Source organism: Taudactylus pleione, unplaced genomic scaffold, assembly GCF_031769625.1.
Source record: "Taudactylus pleione unplaced genomic scaffold, aTauple2 ptg001573l, whole genome shotgun sequence".
In the NCBI taxonomy this organism is placed as follows: domain Eukaryota; kingdom Metazoa; phylum Chordata; class Amphibia; order Anura; family Myobatrachidae; genus Taudactylus; species Taudactylus pleione.
The window spans coordinates 5298881-5312096 of record NW_028285970.1 but is presented as its reverse complement, the minus strand read 5'-3'; the positions used below and the strand labels follow the sequence as shown (position 1 = coordinate 5312096).

At 45.1% G+C, this 13216-nt stretch overlaps 1 protein-coding gene across 1 annotated transcript in view; it reads right to left on the bottom strand.

Annotated features, from left to right (window-relative positions):
* The window catches only part of PCSK5 (proprotein convertase subtilisin/kexin type 5), a 622474-nt gene that overhangs the window by 58247 nt on the left and 551011 nt on the right, over positions 1-13216 (bottom strand). The window contains exon 27 of the mRNA XM_088464067.1: positions 7968-8174. Coding sequence (XP_088320193.1) covers positions 7968-8174 — 207 coding nt within the window. The remainder of the gene's footprint in view (positions 1-7967; positions 8175-13216) is intronic.

Here is a 13216-nt window from a genome sequence, read left to right as displayed (position 1 = left end):
AATCTCCCGGTCTCCGGGGTCCAAACCCCTCTAAAATATTGTTTTGTGAGCTGTATCTGTGCAGATGTACAATTGTTTTATTGGCAAAATGATCTTCTATTTATTTTTTGGTTTAGTATTTTTTTATTCTACATAACAATCTAACAGTGATGGAGAGATTATGACCCTGATTCAGAGCCAGACGCTCTGACAGAGCGCTCGCTCTGAATCAGGCCCTCTGTGTGTCCTGGACCACGTCAGTGATATATTATGTGAGAGAGGACTCCTTGCTATAGTTAAAAAACATAACTAATTACATCTTGTAAATAACTGAAATGTGCATTTTTAGTGTAATGTGGGCACTGAACAGAATAAAAGCAGAATGAGACTCAAAATAATGTCAATATTTCTTTTACAATGAAATGTAAGAAGATTTTAGTTATGCTTTTGAATGTGGTAATTATGTGTGCTGGTTTACATTAATTATACAATTTTCATTTTGGATAACTAGAAGCTACTAGCATGAAATGTACTTAAGAAGTGATTGTTGTAAATGGTAAAAGAATGCTGTATGTATTTCCCATTGTTATACACTCACTAGTAATATGGAGAATGTATAATGTGGTGCAATGCACAGAATGCTGTTGCTGAATATACACCATACTTACCTATTCTAATGAAGCATCCAGGAGACTCCCAAGTCTCAGGTGGCTCTCTCGGACACACGGAAAAGTAGTCAGGTATCCCCGAGGCCGCCTGAGGTCATCTGCCAGTTCCCAAATTAAGTAGGCGGTCCGGACGGCAATATGACATGATTCACACTGGCCCCACTACCAGCTTTAAAATAGAGGGAATCGTAGCTTTGTATAGTAGAGGGGAGGCACTATGAAGCAATGGCAGCACCAAGCTCCCCACACCACCCACCTGGTTGCTCCCACACTCCCCAAACCACCCACCTGGCTGCCTCCTCCCAGCATACTTGCCAACTCTCCCTGTTTACCAGGGAGACTCCCTGAAATAGTAGCAATCTCCCTGACTCCCTGAAGAGTCTAGCAATCTCCCTGATTGCACCTTACCCCCATTATGTAGCTGTTATAAATAAAAAAACAGAGATTTATACATTGAAATGCGATCATTAGTATAATTTCCCCGCATTGGTTATAAGGCACAATAATCCCTATGGCTTTTGCGCTCGTGAGCGTGTCAATGGTGTGCTCTGCGCATGCGCAGCAGCCGCACTGAGCGTGCACAAGCCCTGGAGCGACAAAGAAATTCTCTCGCTCCATGGCTCACTACAAAAGGGGCGGCTGTCGATGTTGATCAACAGCTCGCCCCGTTTTGTAGGCGTGGTGGGGGGGTGGCTTCACAAACAGAGGCATTCCCATGCGAACACCTGCCGTTTGTGGGCGGCCCCACTGACATCACAAGTGATTTCAGTGGGAGAGCTTCCGGCTCTATTAGAGCCAGAAGCTCTCTGGGGCTTGCGGCCACGAGACCCTACCACAAGGGTCTCGTCGCAAGTCCCGATGGTTGCGATGGTTTGACCATCGCGCCCATCATCCTGGCCGCTCGCAATAGCTGTGGGTGGTCACCAGAGGCGGGCTGGGCCGGGGGGCAGGGGGCCATATGCCCCCAGGGCCGATGCACTATTGAATGATTTGGGCCGGCATCAGTGGCCACATTCACTGTCAGGGAAGCTTGAAAGCACGCAGGCAGGCAGGCAGAAGCTATCGATCACCAAACAGTGCAGGAGGTAAGACCCTGCAGCTGCTTAACCCGGAGATCAGAAGCACAGGAGATTGGACCAATGGGAGACTGTTCTTTCCGAATGTGAGGGAAAACAGACTGCAGGAGTGTAAGGTAAGTGTGTGTGTATGTGTGGTGTGACAGGATTGCAGAAAGAGTGTCAGTAAAGTCATTGTGTGTGTGGTGTGACAGGATTGCAGAAAGAGTGTCAGTAAAGTCATTGTGTGTGTGGTGTGACAGGATTGCAAAACGTTTCTGTAAGGTCAGTGTGTGTGTGTATGTGTGGTGTGACAGGACTGCAGAAAGAGTGTCAGTAAGGTCAGTGTGTTGTGTGTATGTGTGGTGTGACAGGACTGCAGAAAGAGTGTCAGTAAGGTCAGTGTGTGTGACTGGACTGCAGAGAGTGTGTGTGTGTGTGTCAGAGTATGTATGCTGCAGCTACTGTACATGTGACTGTAGACTCTGGTCTTTAAAAGCGTCAGTCTCACAATGAAAGCACCACACATAGGGGTAGATGTATGATAGCGGCACTTAACGTGCTGCTATAACGCTTCCCGCTTCGCCTCTTTACCGAGGCGAAGCAGGAAGCACTACCGATGAGATGTAAGAACATCTCATCGGCCGAAGAGGGGGAGCGTTAACTCCCCCCTCCGGCGCTACCCGCAAGAGACCACAGCGCATCAGCCTAGTGCCGATGCGCTCTGTCTCAGTCCCGGCCGGCTCCACTGAGCATGCGCGGGATATCACAAGTATCGCGAGATCCCCGCGTGCAGCCGGTAGCTGCCGCAGCAGGGACAGCGCTGTCCCTGCTGTGGGGATAGGACAGCGCTAGGCTGTAGCTGTCGATAACGACAGCTACAGCGGGACAAACGGTCAGGCGATCTGACCGTTCGTACATGGCCCAGGCTATCGGTGCTGCTATCTTGTAGATAGCAGCACCGATAATGACGGGGGCATAGCGGCTCTGTCATTTACCGCCCAGACCCCCGATCATACATCGTGGAGAAGCGGTATCAGCGCACCTAACGTGCGCTTATACCGCTTCTGGGCTTCATACATCTCCCCCATAGCTAGCTAGGAGGACAGATCAAATGCCTTGTGTCTTGTGAACTATTTTTTTGATGTATTACAGTGTATAGTATACTGAGGCATCATAAGCGTGTGCATCCAGGCTCCAAATGTGGAGGGGAGGAACCAGTGTGGGTGCCCGAGAAAGTTGTCTGGGAGGAACAAAACATACTCCCCTGAGTCCCCTCCTAGCGCAGTTGATAAGGCAGGCTGGAGGCAACTTGGCATAACATGTAGTACCGCTGCACACTTTACTCGGGAATTGTACCTTTCTTCAAATTTCCCTTGCCTCCACTTCCCTGTGTCCCCACCTCCAGCTTCTGTATGGCTGGAGTGTGGGTGCAGATAGCCAGCTTCTGCAGCCAGCAGCAGTGCAACCTATTCTGAAAGCAGCAGAGCAATTGTTAGATGCCAGCGCCTGGTGGTGCCTGTATTGTGTAAAGGTTTCCTGAGCTCAGCTACGCTGTTCTGGGTATGTCCAACTCTGCACCACACCACTGTGGGGGACCTTCCCCTCCATACAACATGTCCCACTTGTAGTCCCGCATACCCTAATGTGTTGAATAACATAATATTTATGCAGTAGATAGTGTAGGCTATTACTATGCAGGTTCCTGATAGGCCCAAATTGTGGGTGTACAGTATCTGGCACTATCAGCTCTCCAATCACCAGTGCATCGCTTAGTCTGGGGATGAAGTTTGGGTTGACAGCATGACAGTGAGTGTAGTAGTGGGTAGGGGATGGATGAAGTCACTGTGTGGATGGGGGGGGCGACAGATAGCACTGCATCTGGGCACTGAGGGTGGTAGGTTGCTCATGGGCCAGTGTCGTGTGCTTGCCCCCCAGGCTAAAAGTTGCCAGCCAGCCCCTGGTGGTCACCCACAGCTATGCGAGCGACCAGAAGGCCGCACAAAAAAAAACAAACGCCCTGATTCAGAGCGACCATCTCTGAATCAGGCCCACAGCCCCTTAAGCAGAGTCAGTTGCAAAATTTGCATAATTGATACTCTAAAAAGTTGCATGGAGAAATAGCATATCTATGCCTATATGCTGAGCAGCTCATCTTAAAATCTGTGCAATCAGCATATTGGGGTAGCACGGATGGTGTAATAGGCATAGCTTTACGACCTCACAGCACTGAGGTTGTGGGTTCAATTCCCACCAAGGCCCTAACTGTGTGTAGTTTGTATATTCTCCCTGTGCTTGAGTGGGTTTCCTCCGGGTACTCCGATTTCCTCCCACAATCCAAATATATATTGGTACAGTAGGTTAATAGGCTTCTGACAAAAAATTAACCCTAGTGTGTATGTGTGTGAGCATGCCGTAGGGAATATAGATTGTAAGCTCCACTTGGGCAGGGACTGATGTGAATGGCCAGATATTCTCTGTAAAGTGCTGCGGAATATGTGTGCGCTATATAAATAACTGGTAATAAATAAATACAGCAGTAAATGCATGTATATGTGTGGCAGGGTGAGAGACAGCCATGTGATGAAGAGGTTAACCTTCTGGGATTCAGGATGTAGATCACTCTCTTCCTCATTTTGGACTAAGGGCCAGATTCATTACGGATCGCAACTGCGATTGCAATAGCGATTACGCACGCAGTCTCACTGCGATAGTATGCTAATCCATTGCGATCGCTATGCCGTCGCAGCATAACATAAGGACGCACACATTACCATACACACATCCGTAATGTTTAGAAAGACTGCGAAACCATCGGTACCATCAAGTACCATCGCAGCCTCACGCACACTTGCACAAGCTCTGACCTTATTCAGGAATTACTAACCTCATCACACGTTTTGAATACTCAAGCAGCGTACGGCATTGCAGTGGATAATTTCTGCATGCCCTTGAACTGGCGTTCAAACGTACTGGCACGCCTGCTGTCGCAGTCCCGATCGCAGTGGCTGGTTTGTACACTGCGATGCATACGCAGGCGCAGAACACAACAATCGGCCGATTGCATGCGTAATCGCAGTTGAGATCGGTAATAAATCAGGCCCTAAGTTTGTGTCTATTTAAGGCCTCACGCTCTATCTCTGGTGTAGGTTGTTATGTCCCACAACTTTGCACTGAAAGAGTGTGCAAATTAATAAACTGTGCATGACGGAGACGGGACACACCATGCAAGGATTATTATATATATGTCCTCCATTCCATTTCCTGTGTTTTGTGCCATACTGTGCTCTGCCATCATGTGTTATGCTGTGCTGTGCTCTACCATCATGTGTTATGCTGTGCTGTGCTCTGCCATCATGTGTTATGCTGTGTTGTGCTCTACCATCATGTGTTATGCTGTGCTGTGCTCTACCATCATGTGTTATGCTGTGCTGTGCTCTGCCATCATGTGTTATGCTGTGCTGTGCTCTGCCATCATGTGTTATGCTGTGCTGTGCTCTGCCATCATGTGTTATGCTGTGCTGTGCTCTGCCATCATGTGTTATGCTGTGCTGTGCTGTGCTCTTACACAATAAAGCTTCTGTTGGTCTTAAATACAGACTCCTGCCTGGTGACTTGGACATAGTACAATATGAGTGAAGCATTGTGATATACTGTTAGGCTTATTATCATGCATATTATCATGCTGTTGGGTTGCCAGTCACCATTATCATTGACAGGCTTTATTTAAAAACAAATAAAATATATAAACAAATGTGTTGCTAGCAGAGACATAACTAGGGTTTATCATGCCCAGAGCAAATAAAAAAATGGTGCTGATTGAAAACTGTGCTTTAAAATCCTGAATTATTATATTGGTACTCAGTTATGTTAAAAGGAGTGCGCTCCTGTGCTGCCTCTAGGAGAGAGCCGATGGTCACTAGACTAGTGGGTCTTGAGAGCCCGTTTGAAGGATTGTAGAGATGTGGAGAGTCTGATGGGGAGATGGAGAGAATTCCAAAGGTGGGGAGCAGCACCCTTCATCGTCCAAGAGGTCATTGGCCCCCTCCAGATGGCCCATTTTCACCAGATAATGGGGGGAAGTTCAGGGGAATGCGGGGAAGTTTAGGTAGGTGCGGGGAAGTGATGACCAGTCTGGGAGACTTGCCCTCTCTTGCGGGCGGCCAGGAGCGCTACACAATTTTTGGGAGCCTCCCGGCCATTCCCAGGAAGGAGGCAAGTTGTACACTAGACCACCAATGCTACTATCCGCTGGTGTCAGAACTAAGATCATGACTGGCGCACTATAAAGTCCAGTAATACTCTGAGCTTCAGGCTGCCACAAAAAGCTTATTACATCTACTACTGCTACATCTGTGTAATTCCCTGTGTCACCTGCTACGTGATATATAATAAATGTAAGAACTGGTTAAGCATACCATGTGTGGACTAACCGCCACCAGCGCCAACTACTGAGTTATTCATCTAATCAACATCACTCACACTTTGGCTAGTTATATTGTAGTCTGATGTATCAATTCATCTGAAGAACTACTGCTCCCAGCAAATTCCACATGCGTATCATTGTGACAGTTTACACTATCATCACCATCTCTGCTAATACGAGCATGAGCACACACTGCAAACACAAAATTAGAGAAAAATAATAACAAGGAAAACATGAATTTGACAGCAAGGAATACTTACCTGACTCCGTCGGGATTCCGGCATCGGAATTTGAGCCGCCGGCATCTCATGCACCGGCAAATCATACCCAACCCGTGCACGGGGCAAGGTGCCATGATTGCATCATTATGGCCCTGCCCCTTGCTATACAATGCCACAATTACAGACATTGTAAAGGGGAGCCTGTATGATATGATTTATTGCCGCTGTGGGTCTCTGGAAGTCTGCCTTTCCTCAAAATGTACCACAGAAAGCAGGAGAAATCGGAGATATCTCCTGTCTTTCTGGGCCAGCACACTCAGCAACCATCCCCATAGTGTTCTAACGACATAGTATTTAACAAGATCTGCAAAGCAAAAGCTAAATTATTATAAATATGACCCATAAATAAATATAAACCAAAAAATGTTAGAATTTAAATGAATGAATGGGGTGGTCCTAAAATGGTATGAGGTTTGACATTTTAACTATACATATTTCCAGTCAGATCTGCAGTCCTACAAAAGGGGATGCAATCGAGAAACCGGCTTTCTTAACCCGACAGCCGGCTTCCCGACTGCTTTATCCCGATGAGGGTTAAATGACAGGCATCTATATCTAGACGCCTGTCATTTTCCAGACGCTGGGAGACAGGCGCCCGGCATCCCAATCGAAGGGATGCCAGGCGCCGCGAGCAGACAGCTGCGGGGGGGGAGGGTTAGGTTTAGGGCACCCGCGGGGGACTTAGGGTTAGGCACCCCCCCGGGAGGTTAGGGTTAGGCTAGGGGGAGGGAGGTTAGGGTTAGGCACCCCCGGGGGGGGACTTAGGTTTAGGCAGCGGGGAAGGGGGGAGGTTAGGGTTAGGCACTTACAGGGGGGATTAGGTTTAGGCACTTGGGGGGGAGGTTAGTGTTAGGCACCCCTAAGGGAGGGTTAGGGTTAGGGGGTTAGGTTAGTTTTTACTTACCTGCGGACGATCGGGATTTCCAGCGCTGTCTGGCTTCTGCTGCCGGGATCTCTGCTTCTGTCGGCCTGCCGCGCCCAGGATTCGAACTGCCGGCCAGAGGGACGACGGTATTATATACCGATTCCCCTAATAAAGCTAAACTATATATAACTAAATAGAGCCATGGTTGACATGTATTATGTATGGATACAATACTAAATTACCTTCTTTTATTGTTTATCTGCTCATACATGGATTCAGCTAAATTGCCCAGATCCAAATAGCCAGATCCTAATTACTCTTGTTGGCCAATGACTGCATGCACCAGCAGATAACCATTACGGACTTACCAGATCTTCTAATAAATGCAACCTCCAATCCAGAATAATGGTTATTTTGGCCTCAAGCATGTAGCAAATTGGGGACAATTTAAACCAGGCGATCCAAATGGGCAATCCATTTTGCTACATTTATGGAAAAAACTCTGAGCAGTTTAGGGAATAATGGAAGGGTTAAATGTTTAGAAAGATACATTAGTGGGAGTTAAACTCTGATTTGTTTAATCATGTAACCATCTGGACTGTTCATCCATTAGATGTGTGATTTTTAAGTTGATGTAGTTTTTAACTTTTTATATAAATTTTGCAATGTAAAAACATTCAGTATCTGACATACCATCCCAGTAGCTTCCGGGCAGCATCTTTGACAACTTGATATAACTCACACACGTCCCACTTTGAAATTGAAAGTTTTCTCTGCAACTTGTACAATCATCGTAGTATGGCCCAACACATGATTCACATGTTCTGAAGCAGGAATCACATTCTCTGTCAATATTATCAACGTAGAATCCAAGACCACAGTCACTAATGCAAAGACCGTCTGTAAATATAGAATAGATAAACAACATTTAGCATATCTGTGTTGTGCACAGAAGTGTTGGAATATAGCATGTTACTTTGGTTACCTCAGCTATTTTTTTTATCTTCATTGCTATCATGCAGATCTCAATAATATTTCCAAGTTTCATATAAATGTGAATTCTAGCTGACCCTTAATTTAGCAGATTGAACAGTGGCCCTGATTCAGAGCCGGACACTCTGACAGACAAAACTGGCCTTCTGGTTTTTTAGAGCGGCCTCCTGGCCGCTCGCATAGCTGTGGGTGGTCACCCACAGCTATAGCGAGCGGCCATGATGATGGTCGCGATGGTCAAGACTATCGCGACCATCGGGCTTGCGACGAGACCCTTGTGGTAGGGTCTCGTTGCCGCAAGCCCCAGAGAGCTTTCGGCTCTAACAGAGCCGAAAGCTCTCCCACTGACATCACTTCTGATGTCAGTGGGGCCATCCCCAGACGGTAGGCGTTCCCATGGTAATACAGGCATGTGGAGAGCAGCTGAGGGAAAGGGGGTAATACAGGCATGTGGAAAGAAGCTGGGGAATCAAACAGGCATGTGGAGAGAAACTGGAGGGGGGGGGGGGTCAGACAGACATGTTACAGAAAAGCTTACGGGTCAGCCAGAAATATGAGGTAGAAACTGATGGGGTCATATAGGCATGTCAGGTAGAAGCTTGGGGGAGTCAGACAGATATAGTGATGGTTATAAAAGTTACAAATGGGCACTTAGGCTATGCATCTCACTGTGATATTCTACTTTTGCTGTGCGGATTGCTGTGTATTACACTGTACTTAGGCTGTGCAGATTATTGTGTACAGTAATGTACTTGGACCATAACAATTGCTATCTAATGTACTTGGGCTGTGTATGTTGTTGTGTATTAAAATGTATTCTGAACATATTGACTGCTGTGTATTATAATTTACTAGTACTGTGTTGATTGCTGTCTATTATATTGATTAAAGACTGAGGCATGACTTGAGAGTGTTCTGGGCTGGCCTCAGGGCACATTATGAAGTGGCTCAATCTCATCTGGATCATTGGATGGCATATTAATGGGCATGACATGAGTTGGCTCTGGCAATAGTGGCATATAAAGGGGTATGGGCATACTTACCTACTCTCCCGATTCGGCCGGGAGCATCCCGAAAATCGGATGGTGCTCCAGACCCCCCATAAAGGTAGGCCAGCCTCCCGGCTGACTGCCGCCCCCGGGCCCTCCTGCCATTCCCAGACAAACCCCCGCAGCGGGGCGACCATTGATGCAATTCGCGCTGAATCGCATCATCATGACCCCTCCCCCTGCTTCACAATGCCGATAATCTTGGCATTGTGTAGCGGGGGCATGGGCAAAATGATGTGATTGTGTGGCTCCGTCCCCATTGCCGGGTAATATCCCAAAATGGCCTGTAATCTGACATGTACAGTACGATGCTGTCGATTTTGATCTTTCAGTTCAAAACCGACAGCAAATAAAAGCTAAAAAAGTATGATCTGTATGATCTGTGCAGGCGTTATTAGGCTGAAAACTTTATAACAGTTAATTTTACATTATTTTTCAATGTGTGTCCCCTCTCCCAGCCCTGGACCTCTCAGGCTGAGATGGTATGGGAAAATGGGGAGAAATACTGTGTGGGGTTCCCCCCATTTTCCTATAACCAACACCAGGCTGAACCAGCCAGGGGGATAATGACATAGCAGGAAGATACACACTGAGGGGTCCCCTGAGATAAAATTAACCAGCCCCAAACTGGTCAGTCCAGGGCTGTATTTCCTCGGAAAGATAGGACCCCCCCACCCAAAAAAAAAATTGGGCCCCCTCCCAAGAATCAACCAGCCCGGGGCTATTCCCCATACCGATGGTAGAGGTGAGTGGAGACGAGTGCGTGGCTCACATGTAAATAGATAATAACATTGTTTGTAGCCCTGCAGTGCTGCATAGAATATCTAGATATGTGTGTCCACAGTGTGTCATAGGATTGCTTGATTACATAGAAACATAGAATTTGACGGCAGATAAGAACCACTTGGCCCATCTAGTCTGCCCCATTTTAAAACATATTGTTACCTCAACCCTTATTGATTCTTACTTCTTCTGAAGGGTATCCTTATGTCTATCCCATGCATGTTTAAATTGCTCTACTATCTTAGCCTCTACCACCTCTGATGGGAGGCTATTCCACTTGTCCACTACCCTTTCTGTGAAGTAATTTTTCCTCAAATTTCCCCTGAACCTACCACCATCCAGTTTCAGAACATGTCCTCTTGTTCTAATACTTCTCTTTCTTTGAAGAATGCCTCCTTCCTTTACCTTGTTAAAACCCTTTATATGTTTGACCATTTCTATCATGCCCCCCTTTCCCTTCTCTGCTCCAAACTATACATATTAAGATCTTTTAGTCTTTCCTGATACGCTTTGTGGTGTAGACCTTGCTCCATTTTAGTTGCCCTTCTCTGTACAGTCTCTAATGTATTAATATCCTTCTGGAGATATGGCCTCTAGAACTGAATACAGTATTCGAGATGAGGACGTACCAATGACCTATACAGTGGTATTATCATTTCTTTCTCTCTGCTACTGATTCCTCTCCCTATGCAACCAAGCATCTGACTTGCCTTCCACATTGCTTTGTTACAATGTTTGCTTGCCTTTAAGTCACCTGAAATAGTGACTCCTAGATCCCTTTCCTCTTCTGTAGTTCCAGTATAGTGCCATTAATACTATATTAAGCCTTTGGATTTTTGAGACCCAAGTGCATGATCTTGCATTTTTTGGCATTAAACTGTAGTTGCCACATTCTTGACCATTCCTCTAGTCTACCTAGATCATCAATCATTTGTTTTACCCCTCCTGGTGTGTCTACCCTGTTGCATACCTTTGTGTCATCTGCAAAAAGGCATAGTTTCCCTTCAATACCATTTGCAATGTCACAAATAATGATATTAAAAAGCACTTTTCCAAGTACAGATCCTTGAGGTACTACACTGGTAACATTTCCCTCTTGAGACTGCACTCCGTTTACTACAACTCTCTGTTTCCTATCCTGCAGCCATGATCTTATCCATTCAACTATCTTTGTATCTAATCCCATGCTTTCCAGTTTATTTAACAGTCTGCGATGTGGAACAGTGTCAAAAGCCTTACTAAAGTCTACATAAGCTATATCTATGCCCCCCCCTTTATCTATTTCCTTAGTCACCCAGTCAAAAAAGTCAATAAGATTTGTTTGACATTATCTCCCCCCAGTATATCCATGCTGTTTGGGATTCTGCAAATTGCAGGATTTGAGATATTCTACGACTCTTTCTTTTAAGAGTGTTTCCATCAATTTCCCTACTACTGATGTAAGGCTCAGTGGCCGGTAGTTGCTTGCCTCTTCCTTGCTTCCACTTTTGTGCAGTGGGATTCATTGGTATTGGTAAGAGAAGGAACAAGATGGTGAACATTAATGGTGTTACCACTTATTGAGAGAATAATAGTACAGGAGTCTGGTAGTTAGTCATTTAGGGTTTAGAGTTGAATCATATATATTTTTAGTGTAAGATACACACATATACATCCATATAGTGTATAGGTTTTTTGATTATCATTGATTTGATTTGCACATCACTTCATGTCTGGAGGGGAGGAAAAGTATTCAGAATTGAAGACAATAGTTTAGCTTCTGTTATCTATATCTCATTGCATTATTATATTCTGTTCATATAGTAGTAAATACCAGTGACGTGCGGTGAGGTCAATGGCTGGGGAGGCACACATGTATAAAAACAAAGTTTTTATATCAAAACTCTGGAGCATGACAGAGAGTATGCCTACCCTGACCACACGTCCCTGGTAAATGCTAAAGTTGTATTAACCTAACACTGTAAATCCAAATCTAAATGCTATTATCGGGTATAAGTATAAACACTTGTTCCATCTTACATATGTCTGGTGCAAATGCAACTTACGTTTAACTCATCATATATAAGTAAATACGCTTTTTTAACATTGATTTTATGAAATATAACAGGGATTGGGTACAGAATGAAAATAGAGGGGGGAGTGGCGAACAACAAGTGAAAATCAGTGTTCTTGAAAAAGGGAAAAGAACACTGTATTGTACCAAAGAGGTTAGAGGATAAGATATCAGATGGCCAGTACTTTAGAAATATCAAAAATGTATTGTGTAGGGGGAGAGACTGCATTCAGTGAAGAGAAAGGGGAGAAGGAAAGGCTTAAAGGGACTTGAAGAACGGGAGTGGATGAGGGAACAAAGTACAAGGGTATTAATGTTGGAGGCTTGAAAACAGGAGAGGTTAGTCACACTGTTTATATCTAAAGCCTCATTATAATCTATCACTGAAGACCAAATGCTTTGAAATTTATTGGGCATGTGTAATATATGCTTGTTATGTGGTCAGTTCGAGGGATCTGATAAAGTGCATTGTCTAGAGCAGTACTAGAGGGGTGTTCAGGTAGTAGATTACAGGATAGACAGGGAAGGAGACAGTGACTTGTGACAGACTGTACTGTATTAAGGTACTGTACTTACTACCAGTAATCCTTAATTTTAGGAAAACACATAGAATATATGGACCATGGTGTCCTCATATCCACAAGTCCTCCAATAGCAATCTGACGATACAGGAAAAATTGCACAAAAAAGTCTTTAAATGGTCACCTTAATATGAATACTGATAGTGTTCTTGACTGCATTTTCCAGTTCCTTGGGATGCTAATGTGGGTTGCTCATATGTTGATTATGAGAGACTAATAAGATATAAAAAGTTGATATAACCTATTTTGAAAAGGACCTGATAAGGAAAAAGGTTTCTGGGGAGATAAATGTACCACCACTGAGGCAAATATCAAAGTGGAGCATTATTGCTTGAGCTGGAGATACTAGTAGATCCTATGTGCTGGAACGCTGAAGCGGTCATGGAGCTCAGAGAACTCAGGGAAAATATGCTGCAATATTATATTATGCATAGGGGCATATCCAATTATCGCGCAGGTTGGGATTCAATTTGCAGGGATTTC